Genomic DNA, 13,027 nt, shown 5'->3' on the forward strand with positions numbered 1-13,027 from the left:
CACACACACACACACACACACACACACACACACACACACACACACACACACACACACACACAGCGAGCATCCAGGTCCCACATCCTGGTACTTTTCAGCGTTGTCAAGGCAGCCTCAGAGCACGGCTGGCTGGCGGAAAGTAGCTGCAGTGTCCTGGCAAAATATCTGTCCTAAAAACGTTCACGTAAAGTGTCCCGGAAAGTTAGGTGTAACTAAAAGGTAACGGGTATGCATGTTCTTCTTCCACATGTTTCCAAGCGTCCTGTTTGCGACAGTAATGTGCGGGTTTTTTCGCTTCTTTTAGACAGGCAGCAGACTCAGACAGGCGCCAGTCCGTGTGGACAAGAGGAGGAAGATCTTGTCCATTGTGCCGCTCAGAGAGACAGCGTTGTAGGCTCGATTTTCGCTCCAGTGTGCCCGTTTTCACTGCCTTTCTGTACGTATTGCTAATTTAGCTTCAACTGGCTCGCTTCGCCGCGTTTACAATCAAATAGACACAGAATAAAGAATAAAAATGGCTCTCGACAGATATAATTTGTGATAGAAAGGGACAGGTTTAAAGGGACAGTGTCGCTCTGCTTCCTTCCTGGTTCCTGTAGCTTCCACATTTGTTCATACGCGACGTGTTTCTGTCAGCTAAGATGCTGCGGAATGAATATTTATTTACATTTTTCTATATTTGAATATTCGGCCAACTAAAGCTGTACTCTGTGTCACGTGGAAAGCGTCCACCGCGTCCTGCTGTGATGAAGATGGGCGTTTTAGTGCATATGCATTGTCCTTGCATTTAAACAAGCGTCACTGCAAATGGCAACACTTGCTGTAGTGAGTGGATATATGATCATTTTTAATATGTTAATGGAGGTAAAAGTTCCAAAATGTGCACACGTGAAACTGTTTTCACAAGTGAAATATCTTAAAAGCACTTTTGCCTGTACGTGAACATACGGAATGTTGCACATGTGATATGAAAATCTTGCATTTTTATTTGTCATGTCTGACATTTCAGTTGGGAAATATCTGATAATCGTGATGTGAATTCATCCCGGGAAAAACCCCATGTGCTGATGTTTATCACCTCTGGCATATTAGTGTCATGTGATTGAACATGTTGGCCTGATGTCTGAACCTCACATCTTACATGTGAAACAAACCGCTCGTGCCTCTATCATGTCAATTCCAGTGAAAAAATCACGTGTGCTTTCTGTAATGAAAAGTGTTACTGTGTGACTGTCAACATATAGAATGAAGTCCAGTGCAATAGCTCTGCTACATACTTTACTTTTCCAAAGCTTCTAGTCTTTCTTCAGACTTCCTGAGAGGTGCTAATTCAGCTGCGTGTTTATTACAGAGGTTGTAGTTTGTGCTTTACTGCTCTTCACCATACTGAGACATGTCTCTAACGTTCTTCCCCCTGCGTGATTGTAATAGAACTGAAATGATTAGTTGATAAATCGATTAGTTCACTGACAGTAAATCACTTGGCGGCAATTCTGCTAATCGCTTCATCATTTGACTTACTTTTCAAGCAAAGGAACACACACAGTTCAATGGTTTTAGCTGCTTAAATGTGAAAATGCGCCGGTCTGCTCAGTTTCCTTTGGACAACCTTTGAATACGTCAACATATTTTGTCATGACAATCTGACATTTTATAGATTGCGTGAGAAAATCATTGGCAGACCTATTGATAATGACACAATTCATAGTTGTGGCCCTATGTTATCAATGGGGTGGGCAAAGCAATAGGGACACTTCTTAATGTATGAAGTGCAGTTAAACAATAAAAATCTAGCTGAATCAACACCTCCCTGACAGTGGCAACAAAAACTGAACTTCCATCGAAAGGTAGTATTTATGGCAGGCCTGTCTGAGTGGATTGCATTAGATTGTACCAGGTAGAGCTAATAAAGTGGTCACTGAGTGTATAGTTGAATTAGTACTAATTTTACTTTGTTACAACCTGTTTCATAAATTGTCTGCGTTGATCACTCAAATGTTGTTAACATTCAGCTAAGAATTGTTTTCTGTTCTTCAGGACACCTGCATACCGATGTGATGACTGAGAGATTTGGCAGCTGCTCAGTGGAGCAAAAACACATACTAAGGCATCATATAGGAGTTCACCATGTAAGCTAATGGCAGTGAGGATTCCAGTGTGATAAGGGGAGAGTCAGCCAGTACTGTTGGATGAGAACTGATGGGCTGTCCAAGCTGGTGATAGCATGCCAACTGCAAAAGGTAAAGGGGGTTCAGCATCCCACCGCTACAGGCCTGCTTCAGAATATGATGATGCCACCCTCGCCCAGAAGAGAGAATACTGGAGAACCAAGAAACGGGAGCAGAGGGCCCGGCTGTCAGAGCAGAGAGCAAAGCCAACACAAGACAGTGAAGGGAAAAAGCTCCTACATCTAAACACACCTGCAGTGGTGAATTCCAGTTTATCCAGCTCCTTCACCACTTTCTCCTCTCCTGTGCAGAGTAATGATGACTCATGCGAAACAGCCAATATCCCTCCTGCATCACAGAGTGGAAACAGAGTGGGGGGCAGCTCAGCTGAAGTCACTGAAAGCCAAAAGGAGAGGTGGCTCCAGACAATGAAACTCAACAAGGTCCCGCCAGCGTCACGTTCCATCTCAGCCAAAGTTGCTGGTGGTGACAGAGCCACAGTGAAAAGCCCAACAGCAAGGGGTGCTGTGAGCAGAGCCATTACCTCACCTACACCCATAGGAACCCAGCTGAACACCAGTTCCTCAGTGCCTCCAGTCAGAGTGGCCAGAATTACCAACGGCAACTCGGCTAAAACAACACCTCAGCCATCTGTGTCTATGCAGGGAGCATCAGTCCCCAAAATGCAACATAAGGCACAAGTTCCATCACACATTGAGCCCAAACTCTTACCCACCAATGTGACCACAGGCATGACTCTTCTGTCTTCTCCATCTGTCACTGTTGCTGTTAAAACAGAGGGCAAATCAGCAAACGCAACACCTCAAAGTGTAACAAAGAGTGCCTTGGTCACCTCACAGAGGGCTAAAGGTGTTACCAACTCACGACCTTCGCTGGTGTCCGAGGAGGAGAGAGCAGCCAAGCGCAGAGAGCACTGGCGGATCAAAAAGCGAGAACAGAGAGCAAAGGTGGCTGCTCGAATAGCTAAAGTCAGAGAGCGAACGCAGGGCAGGGAGATGATGTTACAGAGGCAAACAACACAAAAAACTGGACTCATGGCCGGCACAATCCTTCAGCATCTTCCGCCTCAGTCATTTTTGAGAGGAGTAGGCCAGAAGCAGTGTCATACTCGAGCCAGAACGTCATTTACATCTGCCAAAAGGGAAACTGATAAACTGCAAAGTAGGGCATCAAGTTTAGCTACAGTTAACCTGCAAGCAGATCAGATAAGAGTACAAAATCCACATGGGAATAGGACAACACAGACAGCGGTAACTGCTGATGTTATTTCTGTGAAAAAGCCAGGGGAGTCGCTGAGAAAGCTTTCAAGTTATGTACATGTTTCTAATGTTTCCCGAGGGATTGCACGATGTAAAACACCGAGACATGCCCAGAAGAATTTCATGAATCAAAGAAATCTAAGATGTAAATCCCCGCTGCTTTCTTCAGTCTTTTGTACCAGAAATATCCCCAAAATAGACCCTAATGACACACCTGAGCAGATCATAGCCAAACGGCGAGAGTACTGGCGCATCAAAAAGCGAGAACAGCGAGCTAAGCTGTCAATGGAGGTGAAGGCTCGGCTGAAGGAGAAGGACTCTCTGATGCGAAGAGTGAAACGCTACCAGAAAATCCTAGAGGAGATGAGGAGGGCCAGAGCGCTGACACAATCAGCAGGAAGCACCCTCACCCATGCCTCTGAGACCATTGGAGGATTCATCAAAGAGGACGGGACAGTGACCATTAACATTCCACAGGTTCCTCCAGATCACAACGCAGCAGCACGCAAAGGTGAAGAGGAGCTTCATGTAGTTTCTAATAATGCTTCTATCACAAAACCTCAGCATCAACCTGATACTAAACTGAGAGGTATTGCAACCATTTGTGCAAAGCAGCCTTCCCCTCTACTCCACCCAGCTCAGGTGAAAGTCTCTCCTCCTCTTCCTGTACAGTCTGTCAATAATCCTCCAAGACTACCGTCAATCAGACCAAGAGCTCAACTTGAAAGCACAACTGTTCCTAATTCACACTCATCAGCGATCCAAACTGTAGGTCAGCTCATTCTCACTCACCCTCAGACCCCTCAAAATGCCATTTCTGGAGGTTCAGAAGGAGCGTTGAGCCACGGTGGCTGTGTTATGAAGATGGCAGTCTCAAGTAGTGTACCATCAGTGCTCTCTCTGGATCCAGAGTTGACAGAGGAGGAGAGGATGGCAAAGAAGAGGGAGTACTGGAGGATAAAGAAGCGTGAGCAGCGTGCAGCTCGTGCAGCTCGACTGAAGCAGGGTGTTCTACAAGCCAGGGCCAATGCAGCCTTACAGAGGAGGAAGGCCCAGAAGCAAGTAGCAGTAACCACTGTACCACTAGGCAGAAGACTTACTAACCATACAGGAAATGCACAACCTTTGCCCAACAACACTGTGTCTGTCACGCCACATGCAAATGAGATAAAACAAGAGGGTGAGCCTATGCCAGCAGCTGACCTAATTTCTCAACCAGAACAAGCCATCTGTCCAGATATCAAACCCCCAGCCTCCCCAACACCACCTTCAGCTCCTCAGCCAGAGCCTGACCCAGCTCTGAATGCAGACAGCCAAGCTACCACTCTGCTAGCCGTGGCCTCTATGAAGAAACTCCTGGAGGAATCACTTAGCACAGTGACGGAGTGTAAAAGTGAGCAAACTGACATTGAAATAGAGTCAACAGAAGAAGCTTCACAGCCAGAGATGAAGCCAAACGTACCTCAGCGCTTATTTGAAAAGGAGGTTGCTCCTATTGCTGCTGATGTGACGTTGGAAATAAAAACCTGGCAGCCAGATACTGACACCTTGGCACAAGCATGTTCACCATGCCCTCATCTGACAGATTCACCACAAATTAGCAAGACACCTCCACCTCTCGCTACATCCACTGATGTAGTCCTGCATCCCACCTGTGAGCACTCATCCCAAACCCCTTCAAACTTCATAGTCAACCCCATGGAGGCCTCTGATGGCCCATCATCTCCACGCAGAACACAGAGGCTTTGCAACAAAAAAGCAGTCCATCAAACCTGCTGTTCCCCAGAGCCGCCAAAGCTACATCACCTACCCATGGATCAGCTACAACCACAACAACAACACTGTGAACAACAATGTCAGGCACAAGAGCAGTGCCACAACAGCAACCCGCCGTCCGAACAAAGACATGGCAGTGTGGTGATGGAGCACAGTGGTTTGACCAGCCTGCAGAGGAAGAGGGAGTACTGGAAGCTGATGAAGAGGCAGCAAAGGGCCAGGTTAAAGGCGAGGCAGACAGAGAGACACGGAGAATGCAGCAGTCGGATCAAGAAAAATATCCAGGTGATGTAAGACCTATGGTCCTCATGCTTTGGTAGCCACTTCAGTAGTAGTTACTCATTTAGGTCAGATAATGGATTGAAAACCTCAGAACGGTGAGAAAAGAAATTTGAGGAACATCCGTTGGAAGATGAGGTTTAACTCTGGCTAACTGTGTGTGGATATGGCAAAACCTTTTTGTGTACACCAGAAACCAGAAACCTCGAAGGGCATTATCCTGCTTATACCATGGTCACTTACGAAAGAAATAAATGTTCAATCAGTTATTAATACCGTAATGTTGTTTTTTACCGTTAAAATCGTAAGTTTTTCCACAAGAAGTGGAGTATTTAATATCTCTCGCTGTGACGCGTTGCCAAGGTAACCGGCTCTGGCCACAGAACCTGCAGCTCGGTTGGCCGCAGCTGTTATATTAGGCCTAATCAGTGGAGGGAAGTGAGATGATTGCTTAACGTTATGTTATGTGATATAAAGTATCATTTCAGAGGGCAAGTGCACCTCTTACTGCTTGTGTGTGTCCAGAGGATGATGCGACATTTTGTTTCAAAGAATCAAAGTCCACAGTCCTAAATCGTTTTTATTGCAAGAAATATTATCCACCATTCACTCTGATCATTAAATGTGTACCAAGCAAGTCTACCCTAAATCGTTTTTATAAATATTATCCACCATTCACTCTGTATCAAGCACGTATGTTTCTGTTGCCACAGTTACCAACTAGCGTTTGAGCCAGCGCAATAATTTAGAACAATCAGGCTATTTGACCGGAACTTTTTTTTATAGGTGTCCTACAACACTTTTTAACGGACACCCTGCAGCCAATCAGAATCGAGTATTCACCCAGACCATGGTATAATCAAAAGTATCTGATGCACACCAAAAACCTTTTGCTCATGTCCAGTTAGATGTTCCATACACCCTGTTCTGAGGCATTTGAATATTATTGTTGCAAACCTTTTGTAGTCATTGTGGGTGACCCTTAAAATATACCAGCTTTTGACCCTTGATGGATGATCTAATCTAACAACTAAAGATCCACAGAAGTCATTTACAGACAGACATTTGTTCTTTTACACTGAGGTATGTGTTTCAGCTGATGCTAAAGACTTAGGAACCTGTGTGTTAGTGAGTTAAGAGGTCAGAGCTTGAAGGCATGACCAGTGCCCCCTCCTGAAGAATTTTACCACAAACACTTGACACTTGCAAAAATCAAACTAGGGACTAACATACCTGTGCATGTTTCTGAAAGGTTATTGTCTGATTGTTGTATTGAGCTGTGTTTAACTGGTTGTCTTTCAGGCTCCAGGCCTCATTATTGTCGACAGTGTTAAGGGCGTAAATCCTCCAGCAAAGCCAGCCCTCCAACCCAAACCACCTGTTCCTTCTCTGACTGCAGTGACAAGTGTCCCTACGGTCCTGGTCGTTAGCCCTACAACGTGTACTGCTCAACAGTCACCGAACACACTCCAGGTCAAATTGCCTGTCACCACTGTCTCCTGTTCGCCCAGAAGTGACCAAAACAAGGTGAATGTTGGGCTTTCACACATCGAAAGCGACTATCTAGGAGCTCCAGAGAATCAGCAACAAGCCATGCCAGGACTACAGAAGTGGATGTCTGGAGGCACAGATGTAAACTCAGCTCCCTGCCTCCAGACTCTGAAGCCCCCAGACAACCCACTGTCCACCATCAACCTGCTACCCATTGAACCCCCTGGTCAAACTCCCAATTCCACCCTTAGTCCAATAAAAATCCCTTGTGCCCAACTTCAGAGCCTCACACATATGATAGAACCTCCCAGCAAGCTGGCACCTACAAGTACCATGGTTCCACCAAAGCCCATCCCAGGGGAGTCCGAGGAGGATTTTCTGAGAAGGAAGCGGGAGTACTGGAGGATAAAAAAGAAGGAGCAGAGAGCCAGGAAGGCCATTCGGGATAAGGGGGTAACCCCACGGAGAGCCTCCAACAACTGGAGGCCCATCCTGCCTGCCCAGGACCTGCAAACACAGGTACGAGCTACACAGCTATATAAAAATGGCCTGGCTTACAGGCTCTGTCTGATTATTGTGTTCATATTAAATGAAGAAAGATAGAAAAACTAAAACTCAGTAGAAGCCAGACCTTTGCTTTATTTGGTCTGTTTTTCATTGTGATCACTTCTTAGATTAATTAAGCACTGACGGACCCCTCAGCAACACTCAGGTAGTGTCCTCACACAGATTTTCATGTAGGTTGCTGCTGAATGGCTGACTGTCAGACTGGTCGCCTCTGATATTGATTAGCCACTTAAATGAATGTTTGTTTTTTGGGGGGTTTGTGTTTGGAAGTGGAAAGGGAAAAATTTGGCTGAAATAGACTGTCAAGTTCAAATAATGCAAAAATAACCTTTAAACATCCATAAAGTTACTAGTTAGCTGTCATTAGTGCCATTCAAAAGACAATGAAGAGATGGGACAACAGCCACAAAGACACCAAAGGACCACAAAGAGACACAACACAACACAACACAACACAACACAACACAACACAACACAACACAACACAACACAACACAACACAACACAACACAACAACACTGCCTCAACTTAAAAGTTCTCATGGTAGCCAGCAAGAAGGCAATAACAAGATGCTGGCTTCTTAAAGAACCTCCCAACCTGAACCAGTGGATAGATATTGTAAACAATATACACAATATTGAACTTATGACATTCAGTTTAAGATTTCAGAAAGAAAGGGGAGAAGAGTACTGGACTAAATGGGTTACATATCTGACTGACAAAGAGTCTGAAAATCACAGTAAACGCAATTGTGAAACAAAAGTGAATACTAATGTAAGTGTATCACATTGTGACCAACAACTCCTATGAGCATCAACCATTGTATCTGAATAACCTCATGTTTACTGTGTTATAAAACAGAAAAATAAAGTATGAAAGAAAAAAAAAAAAAACTGCCTTAACTCACCCTGTACGGTCACGTGGTATTTCAGTCTTGGTGGCTGATGCTGTAAATGCAGACTTTATTATACTTATCTTAGGTCCCAAATTAGTCCACAAATGATTACGATTAAGATTCACTTTATTAATCAGACACACAACACAACACAACATGCACATGCCATGCTTTGGTGAAATTATTTCTTCCACATTTAACCCATCTTTGGTAAGTCCTTCCTCTGCGGCAGATCAGGAGCGGTGGGCTGCCAGCCGACAGCGGCGCCCGGGGACCCAGTTCCGTCTTGTCACCATTGGTCAGGTGGTGATCTTCATGCATGTTTTTAGTGGGGGTTTTATATGGATGATACCCCAGGTGAACACAGGGAGAACATGCAAACTCCACACAGAAAGGCCCGTTAAAGGGCAGCAGACACCGAAGGCATGGTGGAGGACACTCCCCCAGCACCCACAGCGCCCCAGGCAGGAATCGATCCCGGGACCTTCTAGCTGTGAGGCGACAGTGTTGCCACTGTTCCACCTTGCCACCACCAAATGCATATGGCTGTTAGTTTAATCACAGAAAATGGCTGTGGCTCATTTTTATTAACAGGTGTAAAAAAAGATGATGTGTCATTTAGTAAATTTCTCAGGTGTATGAAGTGAGATTACCTTTACTTACAGTATGAAGGATAAAACAGCTGGGAGACATTCAGTACAGTGTGAACATATTCTCTGTTTATTAGAGTCTTTAAACTGATTCTTTTCTCTCTGTCTAACGCCTGTAGGATTCTGGTCAGTGGGTGAGCTCCTCCGAGGAGTCAGAACATCTAATGAGGTGGGAAATTAGTGTTTCTCCTGTAAAATGAGTTTTGCTTCCAGCTGGATGTAGGATGATAATGAATGGAAATGTCCTCTGTCTTTCACAGCACTTCAGTGGACACCGACCCGGAATCCTTTCCATACTCAAATTATGCAGCACCAGAAGAAGGTGAAGTATCCGCTATGCCCCTTTGAACCTAAAAGAGTGCATGTTAGAAAGGTGAAAATGGCACAAAGTTTCTCTCTCTTTTCTTCAGATGAGTCAGAGCTGTTCCCTGACTATGAGAATAATAACGGTGATGAAGGTCCAGTCTCAGACATCGTGTGGAGGAACCGCTACCTCATGGACTACGATCCGCTCAACCAGCTGCTGGTGTGCATGGTGTGTGGGGAGCTGCAGTACTCCCACAGCCTGGAGGGAGTGAGGGCCCATATCGACGAGGCCCACCCGGACACCCTGACCATGGACCCTGGGGAGCAACAGCGAATACTGGAGGCCTGGGACGAGCAGGTGTCCCAGCGGGAGCGCTTCTTCACCAGCCAGCTCCAGCAGCACAGTGAGACCCTGGCAGGTATAGTATGACTGCAGAGGAAGACATGCAGAGAAGGCTGCTAAAGTATTGTTTAGTACATATGGTGGCTCACGAAGTGAAAGGAAGACTGATATAAATAAGGACCAAGCGCTAATATTAGTCCAGAGGAAAAGTCCATTTACCATGGAGTGATTTTAAGTGCAACTGCAGTCTTTGCAAGAAGAAATAACAGTTTCCTGTTAGAAAATGAAAAGTTGAATTCATAAGCAATACAGCTGACCCTTGCTTAATTCCAGACACAGAGGTCTTACTTGTATGACCAGTAGCTTGTGGTGGCTAATGTTTAACTGACTGCCTGTTGGCTGACTTAATCACCTTTCTCTACTTGTGCTACTGCAACACTACAGTTTAGAATGTCACAGATGGGCAGGTGACTTTTTATCACTAAAGCAAACAAACATATAAGCACACGGTATATGATGAGGAGATGTGGTGTTTCCTGCTTGACGTACCCATCAGTCAGATCACCTCATGATCATTTCTTTAAACCTGAACCAAGAAAAACGTAGACGTTACATGGACCCACTTTAATTGTCCCCAGGGGATGATTTGACCCTTCTTCTCTTGTACAAGAGTTATCAATAAATGATCTCATGACCTGCAGGTTGGAAGCCCATCCTCTAGCACTGCCCTCAAACTAGCTGCTGGTCAGCCTCATCAGACAGATTCATCAGGATGTTGTTTGTCCCTCTCAGACTTCGCTGTTTGTTTCATTTGCCAAACCTGTCTTGTTTTGCAGAAGCACACAGCAGAGACAACTGAAGATCACCGACCAGGAAACAAAACCCACACTTTATTTGTCTTATTTATTTATTGTAATTTGTATTCATTTGTTTACCGCCATACAATGTTACCTTGGAAGAGAATGCTGTGGGGAGCAACCACCCTAAAAAACAGCTTTACCTCATTTACTACCAGGGTTGTAATGTGAGTTTATGAAAGTTGGCGTGAACATGTTTATACTGAAGCTGCCATAGCTGAGATTTAGTAATCATATTGAAAAAAATTTAAGTCTGAAGTAGAACATCTTGGGAAATTTGTGCTAAGCTAGGCTAAAAGCATCCTTGACAAATCTTGGTAATGGACATACAGATACAACTGAAATCATTGGAATGAATTGAAAATAGCAAAATATTGGGATTCCCAAACCATAGCAGAAGAGTAGCACAAGTAGAGAAGAGTCATAAACTAAGCAAATACACTCAGTGATGTCTGTTACACTGCATCTAAAGTCTGCTCACATTAGCTCACAGAGGCTGCTGGTCATACCAGACCAAGCAAGACTGCATCAGCAAAGCTTGTGAGTGTACTGAACAGAGAAAAGGGGGGTTTTGTTGCTTCTGAGTTCAGCTTTTATTTTCCAAGAGGAGGATTGGGTTTCTTCTTTCAGAAGGTACAGTCTTGCTTTAAAGCCAGACCTGTGGCATATCTTACCTTATTCAGTGATAAGCAAACTGTGGGATTTATTATTGCTTTCAAATGGAGAATCAATGTACATCAAACACTGTTAAACAATTCCATTAATACATAAAATGGCTTAAAAGGACTTTAAAATGAAATGTCAGGTTTTGAGGGAGCCCCCTTCTTCAGCCAGCTATACTGTAAGAAGAGAAACTGTGTCACATACACACACAGCACAAGTCAAACACTTTATACTGTAGTTAATTTATTAAATCTGTCAGATTTGTATACAGTTCTTTCTGCTCTGCTGGCAGGCTTGCATTCAGGTACAAGACTGTTCTTGACCGGTGTTAGTCATTGGATTGTTGTATGGGTGTCTGGAGCTGTTTTTGGATGTGGTACTGCACCATGCTGTTCTTCAGACCCTGACCCTTACACACAGTCAGTGACAACTCTCTGTAGTGAGACAACATTTTTACAGTAACTTTCTCACCACGTCCTGCAGGTCATATCAGCTTTGCCATGTGTCATAGAACATCAAAGCAACCATCTGCACTGTAAATACACAAAATACTAAAATGGTTATGAGATGCCAAATTTTTCTTTGACTGTGCTGTTTCACAAGTTATTTATTATTTATTGAATTTCCTCTTATATAATGATTACTGATGATGCATCATTCATATCTGTAGATAGTTCCATGTTAGACGAAGCTTCTCATTTGTGAGTATTGAGGATCCAAAGGCTTTCCTGCATGAGTAGTAAATGGATGAACAGTTGTATAACAGAGATGAACTCTGGAATGCATTCCCATGTTTTTGTATGATTTCCAATAAGAATAAAATGCTGAACTAATCTTCTGTTTGAGCACAAAACTGTGGAGGTCAGTCATGCTTGGAGAGACTGCCTGCACAGCTACAACACGGTGTAAGTAGCTTGAAGTGACCGAGCTATTCTACCTTCTGAGAATGTAATTCTGACTTGTTTACCAGTTCAAAGGGAATGTTTAAATGCCTTTTCAGTAATAAACCTTTTCTACCTTTGGGTTTGTTCTTTGACATCTTTTTTCCACACATTAGGTAATTTTTCAGCTCAGACCAAATGTTTCAGTGGGAGTTGCTCTTTTCTCTGTATCAGTCAGACTGTCCACCTGATGAAGGTAAGTCCAGTATTCACTGTTCTTTATCTCTGGGTTTGGTCTCCACCAGCTCTTGAGAAAAAGGTCTGGAGCTGAGCAGGCAGTGCGCACTGAGTTCAGAGCTTTCTCCTGGGCTGAAACCGACACTATGAGAGTGAAAGTGAGAGTAAAAGTATTGATTACAGCCTCTTTAAATACCTTCAACCTTAAAGTGAATTTCTAAAAGGAACACTCAAGTGATTTAGTGTTTCACTTTCATAAAATTGTGGGACACACGAGAATAAATGGAAAGGACTGAAGCAACAGTGGCCAAGATATCTAGACTTGCGTGGTCAAGTGCCAGAAGCCCTGGATATTACATTTCCATTATAAATGGACATTTTAAATGTAAATTAAATGTAAATAATACATTCAGTGTCTCAATTAAACTGTTTCTATCTGTAGTCATTATTGAAGGAAGAGAAACATTAATGATTAATGTTAATTAAATTCTAAATCTCTATAAGTCAAATTCTTGAATATATGTACATATCCTCCTGAGAACCGAGGAGTGATTTTCTGCCTCTTTGGAGCCAAAACAACTCACAATTTACAATTTTGTAAAAATATTTTTAGTTTTGATTTTGCATCATGTCC

General features: G+C 43.8%; 1 protein-coding gene across 2 annotated transcripts; it reads left to right on the plus strand.

The window, feature by feature from the left end:
• Window positions 1-89: 89 nt before the first annotated feature.
• On the plus strand, window positions 90-12,295 carry LOC139351528 (uncharacterized). Of its 2 annotated transcripts, XM_070993468.1 has the most exons (8): window positions 121-219; window positions 305-436; window positions 2,038-5,509; window positions 6,806-7,513; window positions 9,226-9,275; window positions 9,367-9,428; window positions 9,517-9,831; window positions 10,592-12,295. In XM_070993468.1, exons 3-8 carry the CDS (start codon window positions 2,225-2,227, stop codon window positions 10,612-10,614), a joined length of 4,443 nt encoding a protein of 1,480 aa, XP_070849569.1. In that variant the 5' UTR covers window positions 121-219; window positions 305-436; window positions 2,038-2,224; the 3' UTR covers window positions 10,615-12,295. The 2 variants fall into 2 exon arrangements, with proteins under 2 accessions (XP_070849568.1, XP_070849569.1); XM_070993467.1 differs by lacking the exon at window positions 305-436 and having other exon boundaries at window positions 90-219.
• Window positions 12,296-13,027: the final 732 nt, after the last annotated feature.

Source organism: Chaetodon trifascialis, chromosome 23 (assembly GCF_039877785.1).
Source record: "Chaetodon trifascialis isolate fChaTrf1 chromosome 23, fChaTrf1.hap1, whole genome shotgun sequence".
NCBI classification, from domain to species: domain Eukaryota; kingdom Metazoa; phylum Chordata; class Actinopteri; order Chaetodontiformes; family Chaetodontidae; genus Chaetodon; species Chaetodon trifascialis.

Excerpts from the sequence above, each read along its gene's own strand:
- LOC139351528 (XM_070993467.1), top strand. The coding sequence starts at position 2,225 with ATGCCAACTGCAAAAGGTAAAGGGGGTTCAGCATCCCACCGCTACAGG. Across the intron at positions 5,510-6,805 it reads GGATCAAGAAAAATATCCAG|GCTCCAGGCCTCATTATTGT; the intron begins GTGATGTAAGAC and ends GTTGTCTTTCAG. Across the intron at positions 7,514-9,225 it reads CCCAGGACCTGCAAACACAG|GATTCTGGTCAGTGGGTGAG; the intron begins GTACGAGCTACA and ends TAACGCCTGTAG.